The sequence below is a fragment of the Mustelus asterias genome, chromosome 6, assembly GCF_964213995.1.
Source record: "Mustelus asterias chromosome 6, sMusAst1.hap1.1, whole genome shotgun sequence".
NCBI lineage: Eukaryota > Metazoa > Chordata > Chondrichthyes > Carcharhiniformes > Triakidae > Mustelus > Mustelus asterias.
In genome coordinates this window covers 52,203,314-52,216,092 of record NC_135806.1, presented here as the reverse complement: position 1 = coordinate 52,216,092, position 12,779 = coordinate 52,203,314, and the positions used below count along the sequence as shown (strand labels likewise).

The 12,779-nt window shown below is 40.9% G+C and overlaps 1 protein-coding gene across 3 annotated transcripts in view; it reads left to right on the top strand.

The window, feature by feature from the left end:
• The window catches only part of LOC144494859 (SWI/SNF-related matrix-associated actin-dependent regulator of chromatin subfamily A member 2-like), a 132,857-nt gene that overhangs the window by 45,096 nt on the left and 74,982 nt on the right, over positions 1-12,779 (top strand). For all 3 annotated transcript variants that reach the window (XM_078214314.1, XM_078214315.1, XM_078214313.1), the window contains exons 9-12: positions 3,162-3,335; positions 6,071-6,241; positions 7,639-7,692; positions 11,562-11,692. In XM_078214314.1, the coding sequence (XP_078070440.1) occupies positions 3,162-3,335; positions 6,071-6,241; positions 7,639-7,692; positions 11,562-11,692 (530 nt within the window). The remainder of the gene's footprint in view (positions 1-3,161; positions 3,336-6,070; positions 6,242-7,638; positions 7,693-11,561; positions 11,693-12,779) is intronic.

Genomic DNA, 12,779 nt, shown 5'->3' with positions numbered 1-12,779 from the left:
CATTATGCATTAATCTGGACACTTTAAGTTGAGTTACAGTTTCCAGGTTGGTACATGTGACTCAGACAATGCTAAAAGTAGCTCCTTATTGACAATGCTCCATGGTAGGTATTATATACGTGATCAATAACCTAATCTACATCTTGAACTTGCCCATCAGAAAATATTAGGTGCTCATTGAAACTAAATTGTCCATTCAGTTTTCACCTGCTTCGCAACTGGGGAATTTTTCTGAGTATCTCCCACTCCCACAGTCATGGACTGATGAATTTTGAGTGCTTTCACCATCTAAAGCTTGGTTTCTTCCAGGGCTCCCTTACCTGCACTGCTCGCTCATGGACAAGCAACTCGACCGGGTGGCACAGTGGTTAGCACTCTGGCGCTCAAATCCGACCTTGGGTTACTGTCTGTGTGGAGTTTGCACGTTTTCCCCGTGTCTGCGTGGGTTTCATCCAGGGCATTCCAATTTCCTCCCACAATCTAAAGATGTTAGGTGGATTGGCCGTGCTAAATTGCCCCTTAGTGTCAGGGTGATTAGCAGGGTAGATAAGTGGGGTTAAGGGGATAGGGCCTGGATAGGATTGTTATCAGTGCAGTCTTGATGGGCCAGATGGCCTCCTTCTGCACTGTAGGGATTCTATGACAACCTTCCTGCAACCCCATTGCCAACCAACTCAAATATACTGCTCCTGCAGTAAGAGATTCTTCTCTTCTGTGCTGGTCTCAGCTGTATTTTTTTCCCTACAACCTCTCTCCAGTTGCATGTGCTTCCGCAGTTGCAGTATGAAGCTTGACCCTGCCTCTTGCTTGAGTTCACTGTTGCAAGTGACCCATTTATTTGCATTTGATTACTTTATATCTGTCTTCACAAAGAAGGGCATATTGCGGTTAAGGAGGAAAAATGTGAAGTATTGGATGTGATAAACATGGGGAGAAAGGAAGTATTAGGGAATTATATCCCTGAAAGTGGCTAAGTCACCAGGGCTGGATGAAATGTACCCCTGACTATTGAAAGAAGCCAGGGAGGAAATAGCGGATGGTCTGACCTTCAGTTTCCAAACCTCACTGGATACAGGTGAGGTGCCAGAGGATTGAAGGTCTGCTAGTGTTTTTATTTGTTTAAGAAAGGAGCCTGGAATAGACCAAATCATTACCTGCTAATCACTTTGACCTTGATGGTGGGCACATTATTGGAATCAATTCCAAGGAACAGGACCACTGTCACTCGGAAAGGTGTGGATTAATAAAGGACAGTCAGCATGGATTTGTTAAGGGAATGTCATGAATTATGAATCTGATTGAATTTTGTGAGGAAATAGCAAGAGGATTGATCAGGGTAGTACAGTTGATGGTGTCTACTTGGATTTTAGCAAGACTTTTACTAAAGCAAACTGGTTTAAAAAATTAAAGCTCATGGGATCCAGGGGAACATAAACTGGATATAAAATTGGCTGAATGGCAGGAAACAAGGGGATATTTTTGTGACTGGAAGGTTGTTTCTAGTAGGGTTTCAAAGGACTTGGTATTAAGTCCCCTGTTTTTAATGGTTTGGATAAAAATGATGGCAAATGATCAAGATATTTGCAGACAACACAATTGACTACATGATTCATCACAAAGGATTGTTGTAGACTGTAGGAAGATATCAATGGCCTAGTCAGGTGACAGAAAAGTGGCAAATGGAATTCAACCCAGAGAAGTATGATGTGAATGCACCTGGGGAGGCAAAGGATTACACAATACATTGGAGAATACTAAGCGGTATAGAGAGAGTGAGGGATCTTGTGAATGTCCACCGATCCCTGAAGTTAGCAAGACAGGTTGATGAGGTGACATAGAAATCATAGAAACCCTACAGTGCAGAAGGAGGCCATTCGGCCCATCGAGTCTGCACCGACCACAATCCCACCCAGGCCCTACCCCCACATATTTACCCGCTAATCCCTCTAACCTACACATCCCAGGACTCTAAGGGGCAATTTTTTTTTTAACCTGGCCAATCAACCTAACTCGCACATCTTTGGACTGTGGGAGGAAACCGGAGCACCCGGAGGAAACCCACGCAGACACGAGGAGAATGTGCAAACTCCACACAGACAGTGACCCGAGCCGGGAATCGAACCCGGGACCCTGGAGCTGTGAAGCAGCAGTGCTAACCACTGTGTGCTACCGTGCCGCTCATATGGAATCCTTTCATTTATTAGCGGAGTTATTGAACATCAGAGCAAGGAGTTTATGCTAGAACTATCCAAAACCTAAGGACTGTGTGCACCTCATTACAGAAAGGATGTAATTGCATTAGAGAGGATACCGAAGAGATTTATGAAGATGTTGCCAGGACTGTAAAATTGCATCTGTGAAGAATGATCGGCTAGGATGGGGTTGTTCTCTTTGGAACAGAGGAGGCTGCGGGAGATTTGATTGAGATGTACAAAATTGTGAGGGGCCTGGATAGACGTCAGTAACTAGGGCCCACAGATTTAAAGCAATTGGTAGAAAGATTAGAAGGGAGATGAGGAAAAGATTTTTTTTCACCCGGGGGTTGTTGGCGTCAATCAGATTTGAAACTGTGGAACTCTTTGCCGCAGAAGGTTGTGGAGGCCAGGTCATTGAGTGTTTTTAAGACAGAGATAGGTCCTTGATTAATAAGGGGATCAGGGGTTATGGGAAAAAGACAGGCGAATGAAGGTGAGAGAGAAAATCAGCCTTGATTGAATGACGGAGCAGACTCGATGGGCCGAGTGGCCTAATTCTGCTCCTTTGTCTTATGGTCTGGAATTCACTGCATGAAAGGGCAGTAGATGCAGAAACTTCCAACTCTTTTAAAAGATGTCTGGATTATGCACCTCAAGTGCTGTAAACTGTAGGGCAATGCACCAAATGCTGGCAAGGGGGTTAGGCTGGGTGACATAATGGGCTGTAGCCTTTTTCTGTGCCGTAAACTCTCTATCGTTCTACCCCAATACACAGTACATTACTGTGTGGCTGTGCATGCATGCAGTTTAGGGAGAGTATTGCCAAACACCATAAAACAGAGCTTCATTCTTCTTATTTGCTGTTGGTGAGGTTTAGCTCTAACGAAGTGATTGCACTTAAAGTATAATTTATTGTCAATGGATATGGAGACATAACACTTATACTCTTTCTTCACTGTGCTTTAGGAGTATCTCAACAGCATACTGCAGCATGCAAAAGATTTCAAGGAATATCACCGTTCAGTTACCGGAAAAATTCAGAAACTTTCCCGAGCAATTGGTACTTGGCATGCCAACACCGAGCGTGAGCAGAAGAAAGAAACTGAGAGGATTGAGAAAGAAAGAATGAGGAGGCTGATGGTAACGTTGAATAAATTGTTTTGGTTTTTCTTATATCATACTATTGCAGGGGGTTCTATTTAATTAAACACATTCAGAGCAGCGGATGTCTTGTGTGAAATAAGCATGTTGATGTAGAAAATACCATATTGCAAGTTAGCTAAGGAACCCCCACTTTTCTTTTTAGTACTCTACTGCTTAGCTTGAAGTTTACTGTTGGTCTGTGTGGTGCTACATTTTATGAACTAACAGTTCTTGGAAATTGGAAAAGTTTATTTTCTAACAGTTGTTAGTAATCAAAGTTCTGTTGCATACTGATATAAAAGCAAAATACTGAGGATGCTGGAATCTGAAACAGAAAATGCTGGAAAATCTCAACAGGTCTGACAGCATCTGTGGGGAGAGAATAAAGCCGATGATCGCATCTAGATGACCCATCATCAGAAATCAGACCTGCTGAGATTTTCCAGCGTTTTCTGTTTTTGTTTCTGTTGAATATTGACTTCCATCATTTCCAACCAAAGTACACCAGTTGTAAACACTAATGAAAACTATTGTCTGCTATTTCTATTTGTTATTTAGTTCCAAGAATATAATACTGACATATTTGTATAATTCAATTGTGAACAAATCTGTCTGGGTAATAGTAATTTGGGTTATGGACTTCATTTTGAAAGTGGCTACTTTGAATCCTGTTGGGTAAATAATGCGCTCGTTAAAAAAAGACTGCACCAATTCTGAATCCCTCACATTGTAAAATGTTCAATTACCAGTGTTCTCATGACCCTTTGTATAGTGGAGAATAGAAAACTGTCTGTAGAATTAGTTGGCAAACTGAACCAGATGTGCACTCAAAGGCAATTGGTACATTGGCATTTGTTTAGTTTGGATTCTGGGAGATCAGTGTCCATCAGCAAACTTACTGTCTTTACTCTTTGGTTCCCTTTTCTTGGTGAGGATTGTTCAATGCAGGTTTTTAAAAATGTTTGTTGGTCTAACATTCTGTAATCGGGTATGGGAGTTTAATTTAATGGCTGTGACAAGAGCCAGATCGCCCACACCAAGTTCTAGTCTCCAAATTCAGAAAGCAACCTGACCAGAATTTATAATATTGCTCTTGTAGCATCGGGTTTATATCAAATGATGGGTAATTGGGTAATGTCCGGATTATAACTGATTGTCTATTACAGGGTAATGACTAAAGGATCTACATTCACTTGGTTTAATCATCATTTCATTGACTTGCAATGTTTGTACGTCAATTTTTAATGTGAATTTTAAACAAAGACCAATTAGCTGAATGTGGTTGGTAGGAAAGATCATAAAATCCTTTACTTATACATTTCTTCTTGAATTCTTTGCCTGAATTATTCGTCAAACCGTGGCAAAGTGCTGTGAATTTTTACTACTGATTACCAAGCCTACCGCGGCCAGAACGTGGATTGAACCCATGTGTGGACGTCATACTGATCACACGCTAGCCATCTAGCCAAATGAGCTAACCCGCCCCACCCCACAAACATTTAGAAAATAAAAATGAGTACTAAGCATAGCTTTCCAAAGGAAAGATGATGCTTGACCAACCTATTGAATTATTTTGAAAGTAATAATATTGATCAGGATAATGCAGTAGACATGATGTACTTATGTTTTCAAAAGCCTTTGATAAGGCACCATAGAGTAGGCTCATGACTAAGGTCAGAACATGTGACACCTGGGGACAAGTAGCCGAATGGATAACAAGCTGACGAAACCAAGAGTAAGGATTAAAGCTAGTTCCTCATACTACCAAAGGAAGTGAAATGATGTTCCATAGAGATCGATGCTCAAACCACCATATGTTTATGTCAATGGCTTGGGCTCTAGAATTTAAAGTACAATTTCAAAATTTGCGGATGACATCAAATCAGAAATAGTTAATACAAAAGGTCTGCAACAAGATACAGGGTCACAAACTTGTAGAATGGGTGTGTAATTTAATTTTCAAACGAGCTTCATTATAGATTAGTGTGAGGTGATACATTATGATAAGATCCATGGAAAGTAAATAGAGAAGTGGGATAGGGGGCACAGATACACATCAGTATAAAGTGAAGCAGGCTAATAAGTCTATTTTAAAAAAGCAAACAAATCATCGGCTTCATTTCTTAGAGGGATATAATTGAAAAGCAGGAAAATGATGATAAAATAGGACATTGGTTAGGCAAAACTAACTTGGAGTACTCTGAACAATTCTGGCCTCCATATATTAAAAAGGAGAGAGAGGCACTCTCAAACCTTTTTTCAAAAAAGCTGCTAGTGATACCAGAACTAAATGGCTTAAACCTTGCAGGACAAAATTGAAGAAGCTTGGGACTTTTTTGGAACAGGGGAGTGATCTGATAGAGGTTCTTGGATTAGGAATGAGTTTGCTATGGAGAGTAGAGAAGGTATTTCCATTTGCAGAGGGAAATCAATACTAGGGGCCATAAATATAAGATAGTCACAAAGTGATTCAAGTAGGGTTTCGGGAGAAGCTTCTTTACCCAGAGAGCGGTTAGAACATGGAATTTGGTACAGTAGAAGGTTTTTGAAATGATTGGTGTAAATGCATTTAGCATATGAGGGTGAAAGGAGTGGTATGTTGATGGGGTTAGATCAAGGAGGCTCATATGGACTATAAACACTGACATGGATCTGTTGGGCTGAATATCGTTTTTCTGTGCTGATGATATCATGTGTACTCAGTATGTCAACTTTTAATTTTCTGAAAACAGGCTGAAGATGAAGAAGGCTATCGTAAGCTAATTGACCAGAAAAAGGATAAGCGTCTGGCATATCTGCTTCAGCAAACAGATGAGTATGTTGCAAGTCTTACTAAACTGGTCTACGAACATAAAGCTGCTCAGGCTGCTAAAGAAAAGAAGAAAAAGAAGAAGAAGAAAAAGGTTTGTATTTCCCATTTAAAATTAGTGCATGTATGCAGTGTCAAGGGACAATTTTGTTCTAGCTGTTCTACTTAGTCAGCTAAACTAAAATATAAAATTTGATCTCTGACTTTGGACAAGATAACTAGAAAATGATTCCCTAGGGCCTGGAACGTGTACCTGCTGCAAATTTTGTTTTGTAATGATCGATATTTCTTATTTTTCATTGCTTCCTATTCTTTGCTTCTTCACTCATAATCTGTTTCACTTTTAATCTGTTTCTCACTTTCCACTCTCTGCATTTCTGAAGCTAACCCATACAATGGAGCTTAATTAAGTTATTAGCCTTCTAGGATCTTGCCCATAAGGGTTTATTCTTCATGTAAGCATGTGTTGGTAGCTTTTTTGATGGGTGTGGAGGAGGAATAATATACAATACAGCTAAGCCCATTCCTTGGGTGTATTTAGTGCCGTAAAAAGGAGTGTGTCTTCAGCATGGATTTTCTCGCTGCTCTCTTCCTGCGTTGTTTAGAAGGATCCTCCCCATCAGAAAATTGCCCAGAAAAATCAGAGGAGGGTAAGGGTTTCTTTGATCTGATCAGGGTTGGAGATAGGCATTTCGATCTTCCTCAGGAGATTTGGGCTGTTGTGTTTTTATCTCCTGCTTCTCCCCTTCACGTAATATTTGCCTTTAATAAGTAACACTCTAGACTGGCACTAAATGCTCCCTTCATCCAAGTACTGTCTTTCTAATGAGATGTTAAATCGAGGCTGTGTTATCTATCTCAAAGGCATGTAAAAAGTCCCATGGAATTACTCGAAGAAGAGCAGGAAAGTTGTCCTTGGTGTGACCAATATTTATCACTCAATCAATCAATAAAATTGATAATTTGGTCATTAATTCATTGCTGTGGGAACTAGCTGTTTGCAATTTGGCTGCCACATTTCCTATATTACTATACTTCAAAAGTACCTAATTAACTATAGAGTGCTCTGGGCATTCACACATCTTTATATGTGCAAATTATTTCTCTGTTCCTTCTGTCTGTCTCCATTTTGTCTTTTCAAAATTGCTTTTGTGTTGTTGTACTACTGATACCACCATCACTTGACATCACCATCTTCAATAATTTCAATAAACAGTTTCAAGTATAATGTGGTACAAGCATACTCCATATTATTTAAATTGTTCTCTGGTTTTTATTTTACTGTTGCTTTGAAATTAGGACTGGGTGGCAGCAATACCTTCTTAATCATACTTTTTCCATTTGATACAGTAGTTGATTTGCAGAAAATATTGTAAGAATCTTCCTGTTGATGTAAATGTTTTGGTGTCATTATTAAAGTTATTAAAGAGCTGCCTCTCTCAATAATGTTTTTATCTAAATAATATTTCTATCTGTTTTTAAAATCAACAGAAAAGTGAGGAAGTTGCTGAAGGAGCAAGTTCTAGCCTTGCTCCTGATGGAGAGGTAAGTTGCTTTTGTCACTGCTTACAGACTTTTTTAAAAAATGAATCTTTTTGTGTCCGACATTGTAAAGAATATTAATATGGCCATCTCCTTTTTATTGACATGCCCAATGATCAAGTTTTATTTTTGACTGCTAGTGCCAATCCATAATCTGAGAGTGAAAATGCATTTGGTTACCCGTGCTATTGGCTTGTCAGCCTAATTACTATCACTAAGTATTTCCCAGATATTGCTGAAGAGAAATTTGTTGCCGAAGGTTTGTGTGTTGCACTTATCAGGACAAATGGAAGAATATCAAATTTCAAACCATCATAACAATCCATACTACAGGAGAAAAGGGTGTTGTTGATATGTCGATTTTGCCTGAGGCCGTAGAGAAAGCAACAGGAAGCTAAATGATCCCCAAGTACCCAGGTAATAAAATAAAGGCGCAAGGTCTCTATGTCCGAATGTATGTCACTCCCAGCAAACGTAAATGAGCCATGTTATACAAGCTCAACTGATCATCTTAAATTGGTTGTTAGTGTAGCTGTAGGCACAGTCAGGATTGTTCAAGTGCTGACCAATTGCGGAATTATATTTTTATGGACTGAGCTCTAACCTATGAGGTATATATACTGCATAATCCCAGTATATATGCAGTCTTTGAATCTATATATCACATGCTCCAATTTCTTTTAAGATGGAACAGTCTAATGTATTGTGCTCCCTCTCCTTGATGTGCTAATTAAGAAATCCACAGATTTTCCACTCCTGCCTACTGCAAGCCTACCTTCACTGGCAAATATAGATGTTGGGATTCGTACAGCTCCACATGCTATAGATTGGCCTTATCAGCAATCTTGTAAATAAGGTCCTAGCCATTTGCTTACCTTGCAAGCTTGATGCAGAAGTAAAACGCATCAATCTATGGCGTTATGGCGCAGAAAAAAGCCATTCAGCCCACTAAGCTGGCCATTTCATTGCTGCTACTGTGCAGTAGCTACGTAAGTGGTATTTTTCCACTAACGGGGTGCTGTATTGAGCCCAAAAAGACCGATTATCTTACATTGGTTGTTAGTGTAGCTTGTTAGCACAGGTACGATTGTTCAACAAGTGCAGCCCAATCATGGAATCACATTTTTATGGAATGAGCCCTAACCTCCTACCCTGTGCATTTTTCTGATACATTTGTGATCTTTGAATCTGCAGATATTTGTAAGGATTTCCTTGTGTGTACTGCATAATTGAACCACGTCCAGTATGAATTTCAGTGCAGGTGTGATGCCAGACATATAGGTCATACGTCCCAATGATCAGCTGATTGAATGCAACAGCATGTTCTTTGTCTGTACTCTGCCCATTATGAACAAACAATGTACTTAACCAACCCATATTTGCAAAATCCAAGACAAAACGTCTACTGTTAGATGTTATTCCACGACAGGGTAACACTTGCTGAACAACTCTGGGTGTGCTAATAACTACAGTACCAACCAATTTAATATATTCAGTTGAACTCATTTATATAGCTCATTTATGCTTGCTAGTAACAACAGACATTCTTACACAGGTCTCTGAAAACAAAGGAATATGTTCAAGCCTTGAGCCTTTTTTGAATTACTCTGGAGCTTAGGGAGCCTATAATTCCCCATTGCTTTCTACATGGCAATGTTTCGGCCAATCAGAGTTGACTTGCCAACCAATCGGCACCCTTTCCACCTTTGGTATAAATTATTGTGATTGTTTAGAATTTTGCATTCTTGCGGTTTGTCCTGAAATTAAGGTTAAAGTTTATTTATTAGTCACAAGTAGGCTTACATTAACACTGCAATGAAGTTACTGTGAAATTTCCCAAATTGCCACACTCCAGTGCCTGTTTGAGTCAATGCACCTAACCAGCACGTCTTTCAGGCTGGGCAGAAACCGGAGCACCCGGAGGACCCACACAGACACAGGGAGAACATGCGGACTCTGCACAGACAGTGACCCAAGCTGGGAATTGACCCCAGGTCTCTGGTGCTGTGAGGCAGCAGTGTGTGCCACCGTGCTGCCCGATGAGTGTGCATGTAAAGCTTGGCACCATGGCTCTCTTTACAGTGGTATTCAGTTTCCTACATCGTAGATGGCTTGGGTGGGAAGATCCTAGCTGAAAAATGTTGGAGCGTTTTAAAGTGAATGCATGTAACATTATGACATGAGTCCATATCATTTTTTGGGAGGGGGAGTGGATTTACCAGACAGATGTTTGCTTTGTCTCCCTGCCACCTACCCCCAATGTGGCAACATTTTTTATTGGAGAATCTGTAGAAAATATTCAGAAACCTGTTTCAAAACCGTGTCAATTTTTTCTCAGCCACCATCCATCTGTTGGACAAAAAAAAGCTTGTGTTTTATGCTGCCGAAGACCTGAGAAGCAGCCAGCATCCTCCCTTAGTTTTGGAACAAGAAATGATTCCTAGACAATCACACAGCACATTTAAAATTGCTAAAACAAGAAATGGGTTGAATTATTCTAAATGTTCTGTGAGTTAATGACCTCACCATTACTAGTTAAAGAATGGAGAGGAAAATTTTTGAGCACATACGAATCAGACTAGATGCACATTTGCACTCCTAGTGCAACCTCCAAACGCACCGTTACAATGAAACTGATAATTTTTGACATTTGTGCTGTTGTTCTGTGCTCGAAGTTACTTCCTATAGGATTTTGCAGTTAGCACACAGCGGAAACTTCCTTTGCATCAATTTGGATCTGATTTGGCAGAACAGAAAGATTGCTTTGTAGATTTGTAATAAGTTTTGTTTACTTTTAAGTATGAATTAATTTGTGTGGAATTTTATGTATTTCTTTGACCAGTTGAGATGTAATACAGTTGGCGTAGAATCTTGCCAAAAAATGGTAAAGTGTCAGGATCTGGCTGAAAACTATACGTTTCTTTCTGGAGGCAGGTTTTCTTTCCAGATCTTATGGTACTTTGTCAAAACAAAGCAGGGCGTGTGTCGCACCATCATGTTAAGGGTGCCAAAGTGGCAAAGCCGGCTGTACTGAGATCAGGACGATATTTTTAAAAGGTGCCCCAATCGGAGGGAAAAAATCCCCCCCCCCCCCCCCCCCCCACCCCCCCCCCCCCCACAGTCATCACCAGCATTGGAACCCCCACCAAACAGTGAACGTCGGCATCAGACCACTCCTCCCCCCCCCAAACAGCCATTGCTGGCATGGGACCCACCGCACACCCCAAACCACTACATTTCCCGCCCACCTCCCAAACAGTCATCGCCACCATCCCCACAGCTCCCACAACCTCTCCTCCCCACCTTCACAAATAATTGAGGCTCCCACTAGAGGCCACCCCAACACAGGCAGTGCCAACCTGTGTTGGGGGCAATGCCATGGCACTGCCAAGCCATGTCCCTCTCAATCTGGGGGCTATACACACTTTTATGCCCCCCCCACAGGGCAACTTCTGAATCTGTTGTAAACCGTGTCGGTGAGGTTTGAAAATTTGGCTCGGTGTCAATATATGGTGGGCTGGCCTGTTAATATTAAATTTATTTAAATGAAGTTCTCATCCTTTGTGGATGTGAACCTCGCAACCGTGCCAGCGTGGTTCGGGCAAAATCATGGAATGCGATCTCTCCAGAGAGTCGCAAACCCTGATTCTCTCTGGATTTTTAGCCCGCATTGTCGTTCTCTTTGGTGGCGAGCACGGGCTGAAAATCGTCCGCTTGAGCTTTAATCCGTGCATTTTAGCTCCGCTCTATGTTCCTAAAAATAAACGAGCAGAAATTAATTGAAAATCTATTGATACTGTCTTGAACTGGCATGGTGCAGTCTGCAGTCTCTTTTATCCATTTTACAAAACAAAACTTTTATATTTGTTAAGCTTTTGGATGAAAGCAGCCAAATGAGCGATTTGCCGGTCAAAGTTATTCATGTTGAAACTGGAAAAGTCCTTCAGGGACCTGATGCTCCAAAAGCTGTCCAACTAGATACATGGTTGGAAATGAACCCTGGGTGAGTAAATCATGTTTGCATTTGGTGTAACTAATAAAACGTGGTTGCGTGATTGGAGACTGGCAGACTGGCTGCCTTGTTATGCTATTTATTCAAACACTCCAAACTTGGCTGCAAGGCACTATTTCTTACTCACTACTGCAATATTGCTTTGTCATCAAGGTGGGTAGTACTATGCTGATCATAGTTGCACCCGTCTTGTAGGTCCAGACTCTATCCTTCGGATGCCATGTGACTCCTCCTCCCTGTTGTTGCCACTTCTTGTGACTTCGAGATTTGCTGAGTCTGGCCACCAGCAGTAGGCTAACGGGCTGGGAGAGAGAATAAAGGAACAAGACATAGCCAGTTGTAACTTTTTTAAATTATTTTTTTCCCAAAGTAATCATTGAGACAAAATATTTGGAACTTTACATTCCTTGCACCTATTGCCATTTGGTGCCCTTCCGATCCTGGAAGTCCCTATCAGCACACTGCATTGTCAATTTTCATAGCCCACTCGTGCCCAACAATGTACTCCTCGCATGGTCCCACATCTGCCACTGCAGTGCTGCAGCATCCAATGTCTACCTTTTCACTTCTGCCAGTAGCACCATTGCCTTCCAGTGACCATAGTCTAAGTACCCTAACCTGCAGCTCAGGTTCTTGCATATACTGTCATTCGTTTGTGCTACCATTACAACTATTCTCCATCACATTTCTCCTAGTCTCTGGTAGTTTTTAAAAATCAGATCCCGGTGCCTCACCATCAGAAATGCCCCCCCACCTTTCTGATTCTCCCTGGCCTTGAAATCGCCCACATCCCTTAACCAGGAATATAAGAGGGCAGTTAGGATTTTATAAACATAAAAAGTGAAAGATTTTTAAAAAGTGAATTAAAAGAAAGTATTGTGAAGATGCAGCATGTGTATTTTGCCTCTGTTTCCTGGAAAGTTAGGAACTAAAGCGGTGAAACAATTAACTAACTAAAGATAAATAATTAGTACGGAGAAATCTGGCACAACTCTCAAAAAGAATCCTGATTCCAAACATCTACAATACTGCAAAATGTCAGAGAAAAGAGCAAACGTTTGACTATAGTCTTTTATTA